The 23564-nt window shown below is 42.1% G+C and overlaps 1 protein-coding gene across 1 annotated transcript in view; it reads left to right on the plus strand.

Annotated features, from left to right (window-relative positions):
• rims2a (regulating synaptic membrane exocytosis 2a) overlaps window positions 1–23564 on the plus strand; it is a 126017-nt gene that overhangs the window by 85421 nt on the left and 17032 nt on the right. Inside the window, exons 21-27 of the mRNA XM_068323160.1 lie at window positions 1719–1835; window positions 4528–4713; window positions 6375–6481; window positions 12610–12642; window positions 14564–14664; window positions 16137–16303; window positions 16847–17083. Of these exons, the coding sequence (XP_068179261.1) occupies window positions 1719–1835; window positions 4528–4713; window positions 6375–6481; window positions 12610–12642; window positions 14564–14664; window positions 16137–16303; window positions 16847–17083 (948 nt within the window). The remainder of the gene's footprint in view (window positions 1–1718; window positions 1836–4527; window positions 4714–6374; window positions 6482–12609; window positions 12643–14563; window positions 14665–16136; window positions 16304–16846; window positions 17084–23564) is intronic.

Below are 23564 nucleotides of genomic sequence, written 5' to 3' on the forward strand. Positions count from 1 at the left end.
AACAAGGTGAAGTGGTCAGTTAACCCCCATCAGCACTTACTCTCTGTGAGGGTTGGAAAATGCTGTCCCAACAGTCTGATCCCTGCCTTGGTGCTGCCCAGCAGACACTTTCTCCCCCCTTTCTAATTAGCTTTATTTGATATTTCGGAGGCTTGGCCCAATTCAGTGTCAGACACAGAAAACACACTTGTCTAAATTGTCTGGACCAGCGCTCACTTGAGTGTATTTCTGCTGCTTTAATTAATAAAGTGTACTTATTTATTGAAAACAGTTGTAGAGAACTGTAGAGAATTTGGAATTGTCTCAGAATGCAAGAATATTTAAAAAAACAAAAAAAAACCTCTTGTGTATTTTTCATCTATTTTTGTGAGGGAGGTATTTTTGTTTCAAACTTTAAATTTTCACATTTTTGTACTTTTTGAAATGCTGAAATTGACTCCGTGAAAGAGGTCAGCTTTTTAATGTGTATGATGACGTTATTTGGTAATGTGACACCAAGCAGCTTCAGATGTTGGTCCTATTATATCCTGTGTGAGAGCTGCTGGTGTGTTCAGTGTGTCACCTTCAAGTCTGTCTGATAAAGCTGAGGAAGACCATCGAATTTCTCAGCATCTTTCATCTTCCTCACCCGTTCTTCCTGGCGCATCAGCCTTCCCGATGAGCGTATCCATCTCTTCACATCCTATTTCTTTGAGATATCTCTTGTTCTCTCTCTCTCTCCCCGTTTCCTCACCCCTCCACCTGTCTTCCTATGATTTCCATCTCTTCTTTACGCCTCCTCCACTTCTTTCTTGGCGCAATCTCAGATCCATCTCTGTCTTCTCTCCTCCCTCCATGTGTTTGCAGCCATTTTCTCACCCTACCTCGAACCAGACATGCTCAGCCCATTGGTGATCATCCAGAGGAACCCAGGTAGACTCTTACCAGAGTTGCATGAAGCCCCATCCCTGCACCTCAGCTTCACTACTCGACACATCCCTAACTCCACCCCACAATCCCTTCCTTTTATCTTTCATCTGGTTGTTGAACACATCACAGTGAAACTATGGCAGGCTTTGTATTAAGCTACATTAAGAATCCCATAGTAGTAGTTGACTTAAAGTTCACTCAGTGGCTTTTGGGTGCACTAAATCTCTTCTTCATGTTAGTAGCCGTTTCTGGTGTTGAGTTAAAGTATATATTTCCCCTGCAGAAGACCAAATCATGTGTGCTATTTTTTTAGATGCACAGCATCTAGGAAAATGACTCCACAAACCTCCTCCATCCAGTATGAGCAATGCGTATTCTGACGTTTCATCATCTCAGTCAGTCTCATGTAGGCATTAATCAGCGAGAACGCGGCACAGAAGCCTACAGAAAAGCATCACCAAAAACAGGAGCACTGCAACACCGAGAAAGAATAAGTGATGTGTGTTCACGAATAGCTTTGTCCAGAAGGGCTGGCGTTTCCGGTGCAGTCACTGATACATCCAGTGTGTATCAGCAATCAATAATAAGTACCCTGTGAGTTAATAAAACAGGTGTGTGTACTGTGAGAGAGCAGTTAATCTTTTCTCCCTTGCAGGATCGTTTTTAAAAAAAAAAAAAAAAAAAAAAAAAAAAAATATATATATATATATATATATATATATATATATATACACACACACACACACACACACACATCCGCTTCTACTGGAAAAATTAAATGCTGACCAGTTGTGATATTTTTTTGCCAGCCGAAACCATCGCGTTTACCCGATCTGCCGAGAAGAAGCGGTCAGATTGCTGCGGTCCACTAGGATGGCCCGCGCCTATTCTGAGGGCGCCTACACCTCCGACTATGACATCGAGAGGTACTGACGTGCACTGCATCCGTGCCTCCGCCGTCCTGTGGTCTCCTCAAGTTGTCCCTCATCCGTCTTTAATTTATCCGTGACCGTACTTTGTGATGACCGAAAATGATATCCTTATCTGATATCTTGTTTTCGGGTGAACAATCATCACGGCTCTGGAGTTGTTGGTACACCATTGCCTCTGCGTGGTGAGGCTCAGAGCTCTGTGTGTCGCTGCTGGAGAGCCCCCCCCCACCCCCCCACCAGCAATCAGCCGTATCTATGTCGATATCCTTGTTCGTGTACCCATGTGCATCATACCAACAGTGGTATGTTGATCAGTAGTGTGTGTGATTTTTAGTGTTGCCCTTTTTTTTTTACATGCTGTTAGCAGCTGCTTATTGCCTGCCTGTACAATGACATCCCCGATGCATTGCTCTGGGCTGCACAGTAGCTTCGGTAGTCAGTTCTGTTTACCGCGTTGGCTCCATGTGTTGGGCCCAGAACGGACTGCAAGCACGTGTAGGAAGGCCTGCCAACACCCATCCATTTCCAGGACCCACGTCATTATCACAGTGCACTAATAAAAGACACGTCTCCCATTGCCTGTCCCCTCCCCTCCCCTCCAGAGAATCACTGCAAACAGTTCTACATTGCTCGCTCTTTAATCTTCCACCTGCTGCCATGTGGCTTTGCAGGAATGACATGATGTTTGTGCCATTCTCCTCATTGTACAGCAGGAACAAAGAGACGAGTCCTCAGCACGCAGCCGGAGAGCCTGGCTTTATTAAACTGGCACAAAAGTTTCCCCTCAGACCCAGCCTGGTTTGATTTAAGGTCCCTGCTGTGCAAAAGTGTAGCCAGCGTGTCAATCTTATTCCAAGACAGTTCTATGCTCTCTTCATACAGATACAGGTTGTTTCTGTCTGTGCTCAAGTAGCAAAAAAAATGTGAATGAAAGGAAAAATAAAAAGTGGGTAAAAACAAAAGAAAAGATGAGTAGCAGCTTTAGCAGAGTTTTAACCTCTAGACAAGTGTCTGAGCTTTTGTGATCCCTCCAGAGCCCAGAGTGTACCATGAGTGGAATGAACACCATATAGACACCACGACTTTTTCACCATCTGACAAGAAACGTGAGATTGTGTTTAGTTCCAGTGACGTTTTTATTTATCAGATTACACCAAAAGGATTTTTAAATATGTGATCTGCATATAATGCAATATAAATGACAACCTCACAATGCAAATCCACTTACTTTTTTGTAAATGAATCACTGAAGATGTACTGGTGAGCATTTACTTTACACGACATCTCAACTGGATGGTTTTTGAGACAGGTACAGATGATACGAGAATGACCTGATTCAGTTTAAAATGATTTGATGGTAAAAGGTTTTAGTCCACTTTTTCAATCCTTTCCAACAATGTCATGAGTCCAGATCTTTAGAAATCTATTAGTGTCCCTTATTCTGAAAGGAACTCCCACCTGTTAGTGATGTGCAGACACAAGCATGTCGTCTGCACTGCACACATTTAAGATGTGCAAATTTTAACTGTTAAACAATATTTAAACAGCATGCATGTATAAAACATCCGTTCTTGTGACCGCCCATGTACTGTACAAAGCCTGAGTGTGTTACTTATTTTTTCGATTGGTGCAATGTGATTTTCTGATGATGTTTTATTATTTTTCCTCACTTGCTCTTTTTCTCCAGCTCTTCAGATCAGCAAGATTTGCCTTCGTTCTCACTGTGCCAGAAATACTTTTAGTATGATGATGTGGCGTTTGCAAGGAAATACACATAAAAAGCAGAATGCAATATTAGGATGAACTTCACTTCCCCCCTCACATGTCACTCTGCCAGACCAAAAGCACTGACCAGCCATATAAAAACACCACACCACATGGCCCTACACTCTGAAGGCTTCAGACGGCCTCCCCCAGCAGGCTGCACACACCCACCATTCAGCTTCTAACAGGGAATAATACGTAAAGCAGTAATGTGTAAGATGAGTGAATAGTCATCTATGGATTTAACCATATATTCACTGCACAAATGACAACTTCAGGATTGAATATTTGAGATTCTGTGGGATTAAAGTAAGTGTAAAACAGCACATCAGTTGTTGTTACATCTCAAACACATATTTTATTAGTATTAAAGCATCAGTTGCTGAATCATTTAGTTTTGTCACTTTGAAGGATGCCTGTGTTTTTGCTCATTAATGTCAAATCATAGGAAATACTTCCTAGTATCATATAGTTAATATTATTAAATATCCATCTTTCAAGGCAGACCGGGGTATTCTATTTCTACACTTGCAGCCACCTTAGAGTTCACCTTGCTGTGAATTGATGATTGGATAATTCATACTTGATTTCCTGCATCAGGTTAGCAGGTGCTTTAGAAATAAAGATATGATGTGAAGAAGAGAATGTGACTTTATAGTATCAGAGTTCAAATGTGTAAAACACAGGTATGTTGCTGTGTTTCATGCACACACACACGCATACACACACACACACACACACACACACACACATGCACGCACGCACGCAAACACACACACACACTGTGGTCTATGTGAGTGTTGTAGTTTTGACACTGAAGCAAGTTTCTTTGCCCTCCATCCTGTCCACCCTGCCAGCCTTCTCCCCCAGCCCTGCTGGGGCCCCCACTGAGTGCCTGCCTATCTCTCAATGACCTCTGTAGGAACCACGGAGCCATGGATAGACATGAGTATCACAGCAGGTCCCGCTCTGCAGACCAGCGGCCCACTATAGAGCGCCCCACCTCCCGCTCACGCTCCACTGAACGCCCCCACGACTCTTCGCTTATGAGGTCCATGCCGTCTCTACCATCTGGGAGGTCTGCTCCCCCCTCACCTGCCTTGACGAGGTGTGACCCAGATCGGAGGCGATAACCAGCTTCTGAAACAGACTGGAGTTTTTGGTTGTACAACCGTTTATCTCAGGTCTAGATACTCTGGGGGGGGGGGGGGGGGGGGTCATAAAACATCAATAAATTAACTGACGAGTAATTTGATTAGAATAAAATCTGGTGAATCATTGAAGCTGAGATTACATTGAAGCTGAATGCAAATGCAATACAAACAGACTTCACATAAATTACAGTGCTGGTATCTAAGTATCCTAGGTACCAGACTAGCTCTTGACCTCAGGCCACAATATCTATGAAATCTTTGTTCTGTGCTGACTCGTCATTATTTTTATGTGGTCGCAGTGGATGAATAAAGAACAAAACTGATTTTTTCATTCTTATTCATACACGTTTACATCAACCAATCACACGACTTCTCTCCCCAGAGCAGCTACGCCTCTGCTAAACGTTTTGCGCAGCCAGAACCTTTGTGGAACTAAAACCAGTCCAGACCCCTCGTCCCATGAGCTCCCACCCACCCCCCCCGAGCCTGACTAACACACAGAATGACGCAGAAACACATCACTGCCACCTACCTACCTCCCACCTTCCCAGAACCTTGCTTCCCTGCCACCCCCCTCCACCCAACCTCACCTCACCTCACCCACTTTCATCCCCTGACTCCCCCTCTCCACCCACCTAGCCACTTTTTCTGTTTTGTCCCCAAAAAGCAGTGGTGCTGTATTTTCTTTCCACATGTCCCAGGAAGGACTGTGACCTTATAACTAGTTTACCGACTTCTTTTCATTTGGAACACACTGCTCATACAACTTTCCGTGGGGTATAGTAGTGGTGGGCCAGCATTTTTTTTTTTATTTCATCACTAACATCAACCAATGTAGTTTCTCTTGTGATGGCATTCTTTTTTCTTTTTTTTTTATCCTGTTTTGGTTTTAAGTTGCAGCCTTTTGGGGACAGTCCGATCGCATGGTCGCACTGGTTTGCTGGTTTTTGTTTTGTTTTGTTTTTTTCCCATTCAACTCTTCTCTCCTTGCAGCTTGATGAGGCGACTGTACATGCGATTGTGACTCACACCTGGCATCTTTTTTTATTGCAGCTCTGCTCCCTAGAGTTGACGTATCCCTCCACTCTCATGCCATGTGACAAAGGTCATTGCTGTGGGCACTGGGAGCATTTTTGGGAGAAACTAATTCAGTTTGTATTGTAGATTTCAAATAATCGGGAAATTATTTTCAACAACTTTTCCACATATAAACACTTTAGCATCTACACGTGGAAAATTAATTGTTGACTGATTAAACAATCACTGTGATCACTCAGCAGTACTTTGGTACGACTGCAGTCACTGATTGTCTCCAATTGAGCCTGACAGTGACAAGTAGCAAAGCAATTTAATATGCAATTTAATACCTGTGTTCAATTGTTTAACTGATGCTACAAAACCAGACATATTCATGTATCAGTCTTACGCAGATGACTCCACCTTTTATACTCCAAGCTTTTCCTCGTGCAAGCGAACAAATAGATTTCCTTCTCTTTAAAAATAAAATCTTTTTTCACACTGATGTGGGAGCGACACGGCCAGGCCCCACATCCATCATGAGTTCTCTTCCTTACTGTGGGTCTCACCCCGTTGTCCTTTACGTTTTGTCGTATAGGGCACATCCTCGTAGCGGATCAGTGCAGACCAGTCCCAACAGCACCCCCATGTCCAGCAGACGAGGACGGCAACTCCCACAGCTTCCACCCACGGGGAAAGACAGAAGTAAGTCGCCTGATGGTTCTGTTTGTCACAAAGTTTTGGTTTTTAATAACAGGACACTTTTATATTAGTTGGACAGTCGTGTCTTGTTACGATGTGGTTTTTTTTATCAGCTGGGTCAGCTGGTTGGGGCGAATTAAAAACTTTTACAAGTGGCAGTTTTGACAGGAAGGATTGTTATTTGCTGATGTGATCGCTCATATCTGATCGTTTTTTTGGGGTTTTTTTTTTTTACATTTTGCTTTTCCATCCATAACATCTCTACTTGGTCCCTTTTCCATGTATCTCTCAGAAGATGGAGACGAAGGAACAGAACCTTGTGAAGGTCTGTACCTCAAATGTGTGGTTTTAGTCTTTCAGACTGAGGGCGCTGGTTGAACCGCGCCTTACTCTGAAGGAAATAAACCCAGTCTGCAACAGCGGGCGGTGGTGTTCTGTGGAGGCTGAGGATCTCCCCCTGTTGCAGCTCTGTTTAATGTACACCCTAGATGTCTGTGCTGTTGTGTTGTACTCTTCTAGTCTGTCTGGATCCTGCTCTTCATCGCTCCAGTGTTGTGTTTTAGTAGATACTTCACCAAAGCTAGCGATGCTGTCCTGTCTGTACCCGCCAAACAACCCAACACAAATTGCTCAACTCAACTGCAGAGCGGCAGCGAACGTCCTGTGTGTTCCTCAGCACTCCCTGAAACAAATGTGATGTGTTGTAGCGACGCGTTGACCTGTAAACAAACGCAGCGATGCTTCTTCTTGGACTCTGGTGAATGCTGCTGATTGGAGGGTGTGATTGGACAAAAAAAAAGCAGAGGATTCCAACAGCTTTAGCATTCCTGGAGAACTTGTCGAACCCCTAACAGATCTCTTTCATCATTGTCAGAGTCCACGAGGACTTTCCCTCCCGTTTGTACATCTGCCAACAGATGTACAAACGCACCATCTTTTTTTATCACTCTCAAGCCTGTCTGGACTTCTCTATTTTTTTGGTAAAGCCATATGGCTTGTATAATTCAAATGGCTGTGTTAGTGTGTAGCTTTCCTACGAACGGGATCCATTCTGGCCTGTACTGTTCACAGAGACGAGCTGGATTGTTGTCAAACCTGTCGTTGTCGTGTTGCTGTGCGTCAGCACTTGAATGTACCTGGTATTTATATGTATGTAATTGTGATGTATTTTATCCATTCACGTGTGGCAACTCCTAGAGAGAACACAGGAGGAACTCGGGGCAGGTCAAGCCCAAAATGGTCAATCAGGTGTGTCCATCTGCACAGTAACAGCTTTAAAACTGTGTACATTTTCTCCCTTCCTGTAGTAACACTACTCATGATGAGCTACAAATACCTTCACAATGTAAAGTATTTTCATGCTTTGACTTAAAGGTCTGTCAGAAACGTGGGTCTTGTCTTTTGGATGAAAGTTGAGGACCGTGTGGACTGAAACAGGACTGAATGAATCGCCAGACTTTGGCAGATCCTCACAGTTTGCTTTTCCTCCTTCTCCATCTGTTTATGTGGCATGGATGTGTCCTTTGCCTGAGTGGTGCTGTTACTCACCACTAACATGGATGCAGAGATGACTGACTCACTGAATACGCTGTGTGAGGTTTCTAAAACGGTTCATAGTCACTGAGTCTTATTCTGCAGCCCGGATGCTCTGCTGTATGTTTTATTATGAGCATTTAATTGATTGATTCATTATTAAGCTGAGGTTTGTAGCATTTTCTTCACAGTGTTTTGGGATCTGTGGGTGCATGTTGCTGTATTAATGGAACTTACAGTAGCAGTATGTTTCATGAGCCTCCATCTGTCTCTCTACCAGCTACTGACTGTGAGGAAAAAACCCATGGCCCACCAGTAAATGGGAGGAAAGGCAAGTCCTCTGAGCAGTGTGATGTTTTAACTTTGCTGTGATCTTAGTCAGCACATGTTCACCAAGTGTGGCATTCACTGGCATCTGTAATTCCTGATCTTTTGGCTGAAGCTGGTAATTAATATGCACCGATTCTTTCATGACCTCTGCGGGTCCGTCCTCCTCAGGCTCCTGTGCTGTCCTCCACTCTGCCAGTTCAGTCTGATCACAAGAACACAGCTCTCCATCCCCACTGCAAAATTAATTTTAATTAGACATGAATAATTGAACAAATACGCACACACATCAGCTCATATATATACACACACCCTGCACTGTACTCCTGTAAGACAGGCTGATTCAGGCATATGTGACTAGTGTTGTATTTTGTCTTTGTTGTATATGACAAAAAAAGAAGTAAAACACAATTTATTTACTATTAATGCATCTCAACAAACAAATTAATCAGTTTCTTATTGCCTGAAGGTGTGTACAGTATTCACCTTGCTGCAGTGTTTTTTAAAGAACCTTGTCAGCGGTTACCTCTCTTGGCCAGCAGATGGCGCTATGCTCATTGTCTATGATGAGGAGCTGTCCATGATTGCAGTGCTGAAGTGAGAGAGGTCTGTTTCTTTCAGGCTGATTCTTGCAGCGCTCCCATGTTATCAATGCAAAAAGTGTACATAATGGTTCAGATATGTAAACTGTGTGTCAAAATGTCAAGAGATGAAAAAGTAATTCCTTTTATTATTTTTATTATACTTTCTTTTTTTTAATTTCTACTCAAATTTCCTTTAATGATGCTGAGGTTCCTGTAGAGAACAAATCAGTCTGTGTGTGTGTGTGTGTGTGTGTGTGTGTGTGTGTGTGTGTGTGTGTGTGTGTGTGTGTGTGTGTGTGTGTGTGTGTGTGTGTGTGTGTGTCTGTGTGTGTGTGTGTGTGTGTGTGTGTGTGCGTGTGCGTGTGTGTGTGTTGTATGTGTGTCTGAATGTAGAAGTAACATGGGAGGACCAGCAGCGAGGGCTGAATGGCTGTTTGTCTGACGGAGGGACACAGTCTCACCCCTCCCTCACCGACACAGGTTGGTTGGTTGGTCTGGAAGTGGATTTCTGACACTTTAAATTACGTTTCACTTTGAGAGTGTATTAAACCTTTTTTTTTTTTTTGACAATCTCTGATATGAGTCCACAGACAGCAACCAACTCATTTAATGTGACCCGCTGGTGTGGTCGCCCCAGACTGTGCTGTTAATGCTTGATGCTGAGGTGGAGCCTCATTGGCTCGTCTCCTGCAGCAAAGGCCTTCACACGAGAAAGCGTAGATGCAACAGCAGTTTTACGTAATGCAATAAAAATGACAAAAATCACATTAAATACTAGACAAAAAGTAACAGCACACACTATGATGATGATGGAGCTTTATTTGGATCAGCCTCATGCTAAATGAAACAAAACCACCGTGTTCCTGAACCCTAGAAACTTTCATTTAATCTGAATGATCTGGATCCTATTGTGCTCATAAAACTCTCTCATAACATTGAAGAAAACGAAACAGTGATCCAGAATCCACATCCATAACTGGTTCAGACTCAACACAGCTCTCATTTGGCCAATATTCGCTCTCATGTGAGAAGCCTCCAGACAAGCATGAAAAAGATAAGGTTCATGATAACTAAGAGGGAATTTTTTTGCGTATGAAGAGTCTTTTACCAGAGCACGATCAAATACAGTTGGTTGTTTTATTATGCATGGACTTGAATAAAGGTTTGCACCTTCAAAGTGTTAACACCATTCTGCTGAGGTGAACTGTCCTTGAAGAATTCTTCCTCGCTTTCCTTTGTGTGGACTCTTATAATCTTATTCCAGCCTCACCAAAGTCAGACCTGGACAGTAGAGAAGGGACACTAAGTTTTAAAAAAAATGGTTTAAGAAGCAGAAGACGTAAGTAGAGGACGGCCTCTTTTGACATGCTTTGTGGTGACCAGCAGTATTTATTCCCCAGGTCAGCCTCTGGATGGCATCCTTTGTCTTTGTGCTTGGTGTGGGTTTGCAGTGCAGCATGCGGTTGGTGTTTACATGGATGCTAAAATGATTGTGCACATTTCATTTACCAAAATGAAAAAAAAACAAAACACATTTGTTATTGTAGGAAAGTCTCATTCTGTGATATAAAAAGTGATGTGGATCCACGCTGTCATTCGAGGCCACACCTGCTGGGTCTTGAGGTGTTCTGTTTGCTGAAGTGGCTGGCTGTGGCTCCATGGAAACATGGACCGAGTTACTGATAAGATTCACCCAGAGAATCTGATTGGATTTTCTTAAGTAAAATTTATAGCCCTGATTCCAGAAAGGCAACAAAATGGAATGCAATTGTACTTTGAAATCATTTGAAATGTGACGTTGGGACAGAGTGGGACAGTAGTGAACTGCTGACAAATCACACATGTGGAACAATCCCTGGATAACCAGGCATCATGATGGGCTGGAGGACAGAATCCTGGAGCAACACATGTGACCCACATTCACATCCGCTCTGCTGATCACTTCATTATCCATGTTGTATTTAGCAAATCTGTAAATGCATTGATTATTGATTTAGGGTTGGGTTCAGCATTGACTTGAGGCGGTAATACTTGAGGCATGTTAAACTGCAGTGTGAACCAGGATGTGCTTGACTTTAAGCATCTAAATAATTTCTCACTTCATCACCTTGAGTCTGGAGAGTGAGCCAATGGGACGTTTGCTGTGAAATGGTGAATTTAATGTGGCATCCTTACCCCCCCCCCCCATTTCCCTGTCCTTTTGTTTCTCTGTGCCTCTTTAGAAACGTATGGTTATGACTTTATTTGTCATGATGAGCTCATTTATAAGAATCCTCAGTAACACTGATGCTGATCCACGATGGCGTTTATTATAGTGGATTTCTTTTCTTTTTGTCATCTTGACGCCGCTGTCTCTGCTGGAGTTATATATAACATCTTAATACCATCCTGTGTTAACCCACAACCCACAGACGTCCTCTCCGCACTGACTCGCTCTAGTTTTCACTCCCATTTCTTCTTGACGCAAAACTCTTGTGCTGATGACCCACATGATGGAAGCAGAGAAGATCTCACTCGCTCTGTTGATTACCGTTTGACTTTGTAATGAGATGATGTCGCGCCGCACACAAAGAAAGTGAAAGCTGTTGAGGCAGATGTCTCACATTGTCGTCTTTATTCATGTGACACTTCATTATTCACCCTAATGAAGTTCTAATTGAACAAATGCTAATTCTGTTGAAGCCGGTATGAAAATGAGGCATGGTTTAGTCAGGACAGAGCTGAGAAGTGAGTGCAGCACCCCCTAAACACACATGGGGGGGGGGGGGCGTTTTGTTTGTGGATGAAGGACACAGGAAACAGAATCCATGCTGGACAACTCCAGGGTGAGCGGAAGTAAAGAAGGACGTGAATAATAAGATGAGAGACGTCTGAAAGCAAGTCGATGGCGTTGCTGCGTAACCCAACTCTGTGTGTGTGTGTGTGTGTGTGTGTGTGTGTGTGTGTGTGTGTGTGTGTGTGCCAGTTGATGCTGGCGTGTTTGTCACTTTTGCCTCTCGGTGAAGCTGTGAGGTGGTGGGCTCTCTCTCTCTTTTGTCGCTCGCTGCTCTGTGCTTCCAGTTTGTGTTGTTTTGTGTTCTTTTCTTTTGTTTTCAGTTGTTTTTTTCCAGGCTGTCTCCCCCACAGTTGCCCCCCCATGCAGACTCAAAGCAACATCCACTTCTCCTTTTACCCCCTCCCCGCCCCCCACTTTCCTGTTCCTCCTCTCCCTCTATCCCCAGAGGACCGGGACATTAACATCTCTTTACTGTTTCAGCTCTTTTTCCTTTCAAGCACAGAACCTCACCCCCCTCCAGACCCCCCCAGACCCCACCCCCCCTCTCTTGTTTCTAATAACTAATCTCTCCCCCTCTACCTCAGCCTCTCCTGGCCTCTCACTGTGCTCATGGTGGTGTGTTCTTGCCGTATTCTATGATTTTATTTTCCGTGTTCAGTGTTTGCTGTGTTGTCATTGTCGTGTCCTGTTGTGTCATGTCCCCCCCCCTTCCCTCCCTCCATCCTCTTCCTCCTCACTTTGACCCTTTAAACCTAGCACTCTTGGTGTTCATGTGTAATGGCAGTGACCCCCCCATCTTTTCTTCCTTCTTCCCCTCCTCTGCCCCCCCCCCCCCGTACCCTTCGTGCATCCTCTCACATCCATCTTCCTCTCCTCTGTCTGTGTCTGTCCATTCTGTGATGTGATCCCAGAAGACATGGACTCACCAAGTTGGACGAACTCAGGTCTGTCCCCCCTCCTCCTCCTCCTCCTCCTTCTTCTTCTTCTTCTCTTCTTCTTCTGCTCTTCTTCTTCCACGCCTTCTTTCTTTTCAGACTCATTCTCTCCTCTTCTTCTCATACTTTTATTCACTCTGTTTGTCCTCCTGGCTTGCCTCCCCCCCCCCTCCTCAGTCACCTCCCCACACATCTATCTGCTCCTTCTTGCTTGCCTCCATTCTCAAGTGCTGTTTTGGCTCCGGATCATTCCGTTGATGAGGCCTCCGTCTCCGTTGCCATTTCACACTTTATTATTTTTGCTGTGAACAGACCGCCTTCAGTTCATGGAAGCATGGGTCATGGTCACGTCACCGGCGCCGCTGTGCAGCAGGTTTACATAATGACCAGTAGAGTGTCTTTGAGGACATGAAGTTGCTTTTATACATAGGATACTATTTTCAGGACTTTAAGACATGGTGGCTTGTCATCACCTGAGGTTGCCAGGCAACCAGAGCAGATTCAGGGAAGTTGCCAAGATCTGAAATATTAGATATATTGTGCTAATAAGTAGAGCAGTAAAACTTTGTCAGGTCTGACCTGTTTACAGTCTGTATACTAAAATAACTTCTTCGTCTGTATATTCACCCTATAGACCTGAGAGTGGAATCAGAATAAATATCAAACTCCACACAAGATAATAAATTACTGAAGAAACCAATTAATTTTTTTTTGTCAGAATGTGAATTATTTGAAATTCATCAGTTTCTGGTAACCTTCAGCTATTTTTTTTATTTCTCTGAGCTAATGCACAAAACCACCAAAATAAACCCTGATATAATAATTTACAGCTGCAATTGTATCTTCAAGAAAAGCAGCAAAAGATCAACTCCATTAAAAGTCTTTATAGACCAAAATGTGACGTGACATAACGAGTATTTTTCTGAATCCCCTCTTATTTTAAATCCAACAAAACTAAAGTCAGTGAAATCTGTAAAGAAAAAGTAGAAATAAAAGAAAATAGAGTCCTCTGTAAAGAGAAAAAAACAGCTTTGCCCCATCTGTGCTGTCGCTCATTGGCTCGCTGTTTGTGCTTGCGTGTGTGTATGTATGCAAATCTATAGACATACTGTATGTGTGCATTGCACTTTATGTGTACATTCACATTGCCTTAATCATTGCTGTCATATGACACAAAAGACAAAAGAGAGCAAGTGGAGAGAATGGAGCTGACAGCTGCAGCCTGACACTTCTGGTTAGGTTGTGAACAGTTAGCTAAAGTAATAGTTTCAGCGGAAGCTTTCTTGTGAGGTTTTATTTTTGTGTTTTACCTCTGTTAGATACACAAAATCTTCTTTTTATACACTGCACTGGTTTTCTTACCTCTAAAGAAAATGATTGAGGTTGTGTAATTTTCATTTCTTAATTATATTTAAAGAAATTTGCTGTGGCGGTAACACTTGAATATGATTTATGACCATAGGTAAGCAAAATGATGCGCCCGAGCAGTGAAACAGCAAAGAAATACTCATATCAACATGAAATTTCACTGGCTGTTATCTAGATGTACAGCGTATCCAAACATGGGTCAATAGCAGTGTGCAAATAGTGGTTATTTTAGTATCAACAGTTGATATATTATGCAATAGTAATTAGTAAATTGTAAATTTTGAAGTGATTCATTCAATTGAAATGACATTAAGACCTAAATTTCCACATAAAGTGAAATGGTCCTAGGTGTAGCTGTCGGATGTGAACCATAGTTTATGGTTAGCAGCTTTTACTACAGCCAACCATGCTGCTTTCTCCCATTAGACCTGTCCTTGTCATAGGCCATGGCTCATAGCTCAGCAGAAGCTTGCCTCTCAACACAGCAGTATGTCTATCCATCAGGCCTTTCCTGGATGCGTTTGGCCCCCACCGCCTCACCGTCCTTTATCTCTGTCTCTAGGTATGGACATGGAGGAGCGGACCAGGCAGATGAAACTGAAGATGAACAAGTACAAGCAGGGAGCGGGCTCCGACTCCAGGCTGGAGCAGGACTACCACAAGGTAAAAACACCTACACAGATATGCTGGACGTTCACCTCACTGAACACGAGCCTAAGCTAAACTGTTTGCATGGCTGCACTATGCATTGGCCATATGGTGCTTTGCATGCAGTCAAGCATGTACACATGCAAATATCAACATCACTGCATATGCACATTAAGGTCTACTCCAGTGTACATACTGTAGACTCGTACAAACATACCAAAGGAGGAAAACACTCAACTCAGCAGCTCAAAGGTTGGTAAACAGTTAAGCTGCAGTGTTTTTAACATGTCGGTTCCACCTACATTAAACACTATGTAACTCCACCTAATGCTAGTGAGCCATGCAGCTGCTGTGCTGTGACATTTCAGTAATGAAATATAACTCTGCAGCAACCTGGCTTCCCGAAAATGATGCCTTAAGGACAACTTGGGATACTTCCCAGGCCTTTGGATTCAACAGTTATTGATGGATAAAATAATAAGCCGTATTATCAGTATAAGCTCTTGAAAGTATTTTGAGTAGCAGGGGAAAGGTAAATAAAAGGAGACAATCGTGATTTAATGCTTTAAACAAACGAAACAGAATACTTTAGAACCAGCATTACTGGTGGGGCTGTATACGACCAGAGGTAAGGGGAGGACATGTGTTTTCTCCTTGTCATTTGGGTGAAGTGAGCCTTTAAGCCTTTTATCGTAAACTGAAGGATTTTGACAGTGAGAGCTTGCAGAGTCAAGTGTTTACTACATTGTTCTGAAGAGATCCTGAGCGTGTTTAGAGAACCTGGCCTGAGCCCAGTGTCTGCTGTCTGAGCCAAGTCGTACAAGACTGAGGCTGTGTGTCCAGCTCTCCTTTTAAGTCAGTGGTATGCAAACTATTGCATCAGCAGCACTCAATGTGTTTGCAAGCCTATAAAAAGCGGATTCACTTGTGACTTATCCTTGTCTGTTCTACAATATCTCCCTTGGCAGCGCCCGTACCAAACAATGTTCCCTCCGTTATTAAACAAGAAATCTGAACACTCTTAGCCACCAGCTATTAAACACATAAAGTGTACACAAGATTCTGTAGACAAATCTAGTTTTACAAATATGCTGATCCGAGTTAAGCCTTTAATGAAGCTCAGAGTAAAGTTTGTTTAGTACAAATGTGCCAACCAAGTGTTGTATGTTTTGATAGAATTAGAAACACTCTGATATATTTACAGAAAGAAAATAGTTCCTCGAATGCAGATGTCTCCGTTACAGGAAACAGTCTTGAAAGTAGGTTTTGACTTGAATGCAGTCGCAGAAAGTTGTGTTTGCTCGAAGCAAAACTGAACTACAATGATATGTATTTTGATGTGGCCACCTGTCGGTTATATTAAAGTTTATATTTGACATCTTATGTTGAAATTATTCCTTTTGGTGCAGTATTTTCTCTGTTGTACAGCAAGTCGGAGTTGATAATCATCTTTTCTGTATCTTTTATTGTTTGTGTTCTCTCTGCAGCGTTCAGGCAGAGATCCGCGAGGATCTGACAACCTGTCAGCCAAGTCGTCGGACAGCGATGTAAGCGACGTGTCCGCTGTGTCGAGAACCAGTAGTGCCTCTCGATTCAGCAGCACGAGCTACATGTCTGTCCAATCAGAAAGGCCGCAAGGAAACCGCAAAATCCGGTAGGCTGACGTCCATTGGGGCACAACAAACTTGATCTCAGTCAGAAACTCCTCAGGCTGTTACCAGGAGTGGACAAATCCTCCTCAGCTGTGAACTTTCCACATACAATACATTGCCATGTCCAGACATTTTCAGCTTTGAAATGGTTTGCACTTGGTTAAACTTGAAGAGAAAAATGCAACCAGTGTCATTTTCTCACTGTGATGAGTTCAAGTTTGGCTCCTTAAAAAAAAAAGAAAAAAAGAAACATCTGGAACCAAATGATTGAACTTGCTCATTCAAGCTGTGGTGGTAGTTTGTCCATCTCTGGAAACACACACAACATACAACTTTTCTTTGGGTGTTTGCTTGTATTTATTTGCATGACGTTTTTATGGAACATCTACATCTCTGTTTTCGTTTGATTAGGTCTGTGTTTGACCTCGGCCACCCCATGTCACTGTTTTCTGTCGGTCTTTCTCTTGTTTTTGACTATATTCATGCTTTGTGTGGTTTTCTCTCTGCTTTGCATGTGCTGCTCTTTCATCTGTCTCCGACTTCAGCCAGTCGCAGTCGAGGAGCCAGTCTCGTGAAGGGGATGAGCATTTAGGAGAAGTGCTAGAGGAGGAGGCGGGTGTAGGGGATGGAGAGGAAGGTAGACGGGCGGGTGAAGATGTACGATTGCAGGGAGAGGGGGAGGAATCGGGGGAGGGAGTAGAGACAGAAAAGGATCATCAGGAGAATTTGCTGGAGAAGGAGGAGGACTTGCGCCAGAGGAGTATCTCAGAGACTGACCTCAGGTAACGTGTTGTCTCTAAGTGTAGACCCCCCCAGCCACCCGCTGACTCCTGCACGGTCAAACTATGTGCAAAGCAGTCGACCATCCCATGAAATATCTAACTGTGTTCCTATTAATGAACCCTTACTAATAATAAATTAGACAAATATCACAACGCAGCCTGTTCAGACTTAAATCACAGTCTTCAGCACAGAGCCCACATCACAAAGACAATCACATTTTTCATGTATCCATGCAAGTAGGTTCATTTTCAAGGCTGAGACATCAAGACCTTGCAGGAATATAAAGCCTGTTAAAGCCTGTTTATACAGGCTTTAAGAAAGGAGTAATAGAAACACGAAGGAAGGTGACTTCAACCAGTTTAATTCAGGAATATTGAGAGTCTTCTTGTATTCACCCTATGGTGAATTACTTGCAATTGAACAAATAATTATACACAATTTCAATTTGAAAAAATGATAAAGTATCTCCATACTAACGTGGACCCCATTTACTGAATGTGTAGAAGAGGAAATGTTCTTTGCAAACCTGCTGACACTGGAAGTCGTTGCCAACGGTGGTTGCCAAGCGTCTGTCCAATTACATTACGGTGACTTTCTCCTGCCTCTAAGGAGAGTATAATTAAAGTCAGAGATATGATGAAGTATCTTTATTTTGCCATGCAGCATGAGAAGTATTTGTGTGTGTGTGTGTGTGTGTGTGTGTGTGTGTGTGTGTGTGTGTGTGTGTGTGTGTGTGTGTGTGTGTGTGTGTGTGTGTGTGTGTGTTTGTGTGTGTGTGTGTGTGTGTCATTGTAATCATCACACATACATGACTGAATGTATGACTGTGTTTTCTTTTTGAGCTGGTGTATGAAGGCTAATTTGGTTTGCGCATGTTCAGACTGAATTCTTATCACAATACTTAAAATTTGTGGCGACCACAGGAGTATAGCTTCATTTTTGAATAATGTTTGACTGGCTGGAGTAAAATATATGCCAATAACAGATAGATTTAGGGTCTCACAGTGGGATAAGAGCTTAGTTTACCATCCTAATAGGTTGGCTTCTCCATCAAATCACGTTCACAGCTGGATTGATTTTAGTTTGCCTGGAGGAACACATGCTAGAGCCTACTCTGTGTGATTAATTCTGCACCAGTGTGTACAGTCAGATTAAGAAAACACTCCGCCCTTGTGTAGGTGGCCAATTGCGCATGGGAGATGTGAGCAGATCAACAGAGATACTTACTGCATCTACAGGCACACATGAGCACCAGTAGACAAACGTGTGACTAGCGCTGTGTTGTCTGTTGAGGCTGTGGTGTGTGTGTGTGTGTGTGTGTGCGTGTGTGTGTGTGTGTGTGTGTGTGTGTGTGTGTGTGTGTGTGTGGCTTTACTTGTTGTCTGGACTGCTACGTGCTTGGATGTCATGTCTCTCTGTGTGTGTCCAACGCTGTGTCCTAGAGTGTCACTCCAGATCTGCAACTTGTCATCCCAAACCTCCCATAATCTGCTGCCTTCTCCTCAACATGCCATTTCTGTCTGTGTAACACTTTAGCTCACTTTCAGTGAAGTTACTGGGAACTGTTGTTTTATCATGATTAAAATACCTGCCTCTGTGAATACTTCATGGATTAATTGGGCTGCAATCCAACCTCAAACACTGTCTTTTCTTTCTTGACTGAAAGTGACTTGGATTAACCCAGAAACTCTGTGATCAACCCATCTCCCTCATGACAGCTACAGTATAAATCTACATTATCTCTACTTTTCACCACATCTGGGACTTTACACATTCTGCTTGTCTGGGACAACACACGTGATGAGTTACACTAGCATGTCAAGAATACACTCTCATCAGATTTAATGGGGATGTACTGTGTATGTGAGTAGGGCAACTGCACACACTATATCATAAAATAGTAATGAAATTAGCCTCAACATGTTGCAGTTGTTCAGTCAGTGAAGTAAAACTCAACTTGCATAATTTATTATAATGCATCATGAGAAAAAGCTTGAAACCAATTCAAAGCTCAGCACAGACACACACACACACACACACACACACACACACACACACACACACACACACACACACACACACACACACACACACACACACACGCATGATGAGGATGTATATATGCTGATTCATGGAAGTTGATCTATATATACATACTTGAATTATCATGTAATCGATTGAATATGTCTATTTAATCTTTTTCCTTCACGAAGATGCAGCATTTCTAATGCTGTTTCATATTTATTAAAGTACTTTTAGTTGTGTAACTTCTAAATGGTTACATGTACACAGAGGAATGCACTATTTAAATATATCCAAGTAAATGTTAATATTATTATTATTATTATTATTATTATTATTATTATTATTATTATTATTATTATTATTATTATTATTATTATTATTATTATTATCGATATCATCATCATTATTATTATTATTGGTTCTATTATTATTATTATTATTATTATTATTATTATTATTATTATTATTATTATTATTATTATTATTATTATTATTATTATTATTACATCCTGCTTCAAAGCGGTGATGTATTATATTTGTCAGTGTTCGTGTGTTTGTCGATTCGTCCGATAGTCCACCAAATATCTTCGCAACAGTTGCAGATAGAAAGATGAAGCAAAAAACACATTACTCGGGCTGCTAAGGGGATGAAAATAAGATGAGGACTTGGACTTTGAGAAAACTAGGTCAAGGGCCAAATTTTAACTTGTACACTCAGGAACCACATAAGTTATAAAGATGAGGGAGAAGGCCATAGATCAAAGCTAGTGCTTTGATCAATGAAAGTAGGTCAGAGAAGTAGCTTTGATCTTTGACCTATGTAAGTAGGTCAGGATAAAATTTTGAATTCAGGGGTGTCGCGGGATGTTGCAGTCTGTAACTGCCTTGGTTCTAGTTATTATTATTATTATTATTATTATTATTATTATTATTATTATTATTATTATTATTATTATTATTATTATTATTATTATTATTATTATTATTATTATTGACTTATATCCCATGTGTTGTTCTTCATTGTCACATGCTTGGCGGTATGATTGGCTCTATTCTTACTGTGATTACAAACAGTCCCCTTCTTTTCCATGTGTCGTTATGTAAGCGCTGCTGGTGACGCCTCATATAAGCCCTTATGATAAACCCAAGCCTTACAGTGAGAGCCTCAGGATCAATAACGCTCACAGAAAAAAAATAATTATCTCTGTTTCTGGAGATCATTTGAGGAGTAGGAGGTGTGATGAATAAGATTATATCTGCTTTAAGTGATGAACCGTTCATTCGCAGCTCTGCTCATCTCTGCATGAAAGCCACGAGCTACTTTTACCTCTGACTCATCCACTGTGTATTGAGGTCACAGTGTAAATATACATCTGTTGCATGTTCAAAAATATTTGTTCAAATCAGTGTGGCATACAAACATCTTGATAGCTGTGTTAGGGTTTTTAAAATGAACACACGCTGATGTGTCCACTGGTTGTCAGGGTGTGCAGTTAAGAGGCTTCAAGCATCACCTGTAAATCACAGATTACATCTTTTACTCCGTATTTCTTCAGTCCAACAACGTTGCCCATGTGTTTTCTCATCACCTGAGGAAGAGTAAAGACTGGTGATTTAAGGGAGGATGGTTGATCAGCAGTGGAAGGAAAGAGCCTAGCTCATCTAACTCCAGGTTGGCAATACCTCTTGAAGGTAAACTTCTGGCTGGAGTTAATCACTTCAGTCTATGATGAAAAACCTTGGAGCCATGTTGACAGCCATGTATTCATGATAAAGGTACAGCCAGGACTAGTTAACATGGGAAGCAGTTTGTCTGCCTCGCCTGATAAAGAAGCAGTGATTCTCTGTGAAAGGCCAAGAAGACGACAGGATAACAACAGGATGCAGCTCACATGCTGCACGTACAGCATCTGTGATCTTTGTCCTAACTGGGTAAACATCACACATGGGGGGGGGTAACAATAGCTAAACATAATACGACCCTACTCAGAGTACACTGCAGGGTTTCATTTTGCAGATATGCGTCTGTTTGGGATGATTAAAAAAAAAATTGTGTTTTGACGATAACGACGTCAGATATATGTCGATGTGATGATGTTGTCCGCACTTTAACAAGATGACAACAACAAAAAAATCAAGTTTGATTTGTTTAGAAAATCTTGGCCTAAATGAAAATGCCTGGTGAGAAATCATAATGAAGAGGAACACTGTGTTCTTTGGGTGGAGGTTGAAAATCTGGAATCCTCAGAGACTTCCTGCTTTCCAAGCAAGGACATGCACACAGCAAGACCAGCCAGAGTGCCAAGACCTGTTCAGAGAGGGAGAGGGGTGGGGTGGGGGGGGGTTGTTTTTACATTCAGTCAGTTTGATCGCTGCAGCGCGTCCAGTTTGACCAGCAGTTTATCTATTTGACTGGTTCTGTCGAGGAACAGGTTGACATTTTAAGTTTTACTACTATGCCAATTAAATTTTGCTCCACAAGAGGTACAACGTGTTATCTGTACAGTTTGTGCACAGGAAGAACAATCACCTCATCAGATGAAATCATCACACCTAATTTTTTCAACTCCTGGGAGTGTGTGTGCTCCTTGCTCGTCTGCGTTCATCGGTTCTAACCTCAGTAATCCGTAGAGGCAACAACACCCCGGTGCAGCTGACCTTGCCATCTTGCGGATATTTGATGTAATGGAGGAGGTGGCGTTAGCGCGCCTGCGTCCATCAGATGAAATGCAGCCTGACTGCGATGACAGAGAGCATATTTTAGAATGTCAGCTGCACCACGTTGGCCTGTGGTGGATCAGCAGTCGAGGCCTTTGGAGTCAGCTTCAAAGATCCAGGCTGCATTAGCTGATCAAAGGCACTAATCCCACAATAAGCATTCGATATTTATGGATTAAGGTACCGGCTGATCCATAACAGAACTCACTGGCAGACCATAAACAAAGGGCTTTAAACAGACACTGAGATGAAAAAGCTTGTGCTGCTGTTAATAACACATTTAACTTTTTTCAATGCCTGGTGACGACCCAAATATGACACCCAATCCTCCAAAAGATCAGCGTTAAGGACAGGAGCACGATTTAGATTTTATTTAGGGAGAGGAGTGACAAAAGGAGAGAGCAGTCGCTCCTTAGCTCTCATACACTCGTATGATGATTTAGTGCAAATGATAATTTATTAACTTTGTCTGTCCAGCTGTTTGACATTTATATCATGATATGAATGCTACAGGTCGGCATGGAAGCACGAATGCTAGAGCTTTATCGAGAGCTAACATTTAATTTAAAAGCAACACAGTAATAGAAATATGAGTTTAATTTGTCACGTGATTGAGCTTGTAGGTCAAACAACTCGTATCTAAACTGAACTTTACCCAATTTAGAATAACTAATATCATTTTAATCCATTTCAGGCTTGTAAAAAGCCCCAAAATACTTAAATTATTTTAAAAAAACATATTTTTTTTATCAACCAACAGACATGCATGCATATTCTTCCTGTGTAATAATATAAGTTACGAAAATAATGATAAAGTATGAAAAGAAACGCAAATGTCACGAGGACACACTAGCTATGTTTTTACTCCACGAACAAGGACGGGATCTGAGCTGATGTTGTGTCCATCCATCAACTATGGCAAGCAAAAATATGGACCGAGCGACGGCTCGTATCTTTAAAAAACTGCTATGTCAAGTCTGTACTATGTCAGTTTATTACTGTACTCACCGTCCTCCTCAAGGCGAGGCACCATTGTTGCCTGCATTCAAAATCCATGTAACAATATCAGATGTAATCTTTATTACTTTTAATCACTTTTTTTGAGTTTGATACGACTTGAAAAATAATGTCGACGATATCAAAGCGGAATTTCAAGGAGCTTAACTGAAGTACGTTTTTGATGAAGTCGCCTGTCGACATGCATTGGTTCTTCTTCCATTTTACTCTGTGTTGCTCTCTAGAAGTCGTCATTATAACGGAGCTGAATGATGGAGCTCAGGCTCTAATTAATGAGCCTCAGCCTGAGGGCTCTGCACCTCACTCATCCTATTAGCAATGCTGAGCCCATGATACAGAATCTCATTTGTCTCCTAGAGATTATTTCACCAGCAGAGCTAAAATAAGACCCTAATTCGGACAATGGCCTATTTCCTTGCTGGATAATAATGCTGCTGCTGCTGCTGCTGATTTTTATTTTTGTGTAAAATAAATGTGTGTCAGGACTCGGCCGCAGAGCAGCCAGTCACTCCAGAAAGCAAGAAAGGAAGGATTTTTTATTTGTCAGAGCCACAAGAAACAAGGTTAGAAAATATTACATGTTTAAGAACATGGAAGACAAGTCATCACAAGTTGAACATAAACGGGAGTAAAGATACGACTTGTGCTTTAGTTCAGTTTTTATAAAAAATATAAGATATAAAAAAAACCCACAGACAAACACAAATATAGGTTAGGTTA

The sequence above is a fragment of the Antennarius striatus genome, chromosome 9, assembly GCF_040054535.1.
Source record: "Antennarius striatus isolate MH-2024 chromosome 9, ASM4005453v1, whole genome shotgun sequence".
In the NCBI taxonomy this organism is placed as follows: domain Eukaryota; kingdom Metazoa; phylum Chordata; class Actinopteri; order Lophiiformes; family Antennariidae; genus Antennarius; species Antennarius striatus.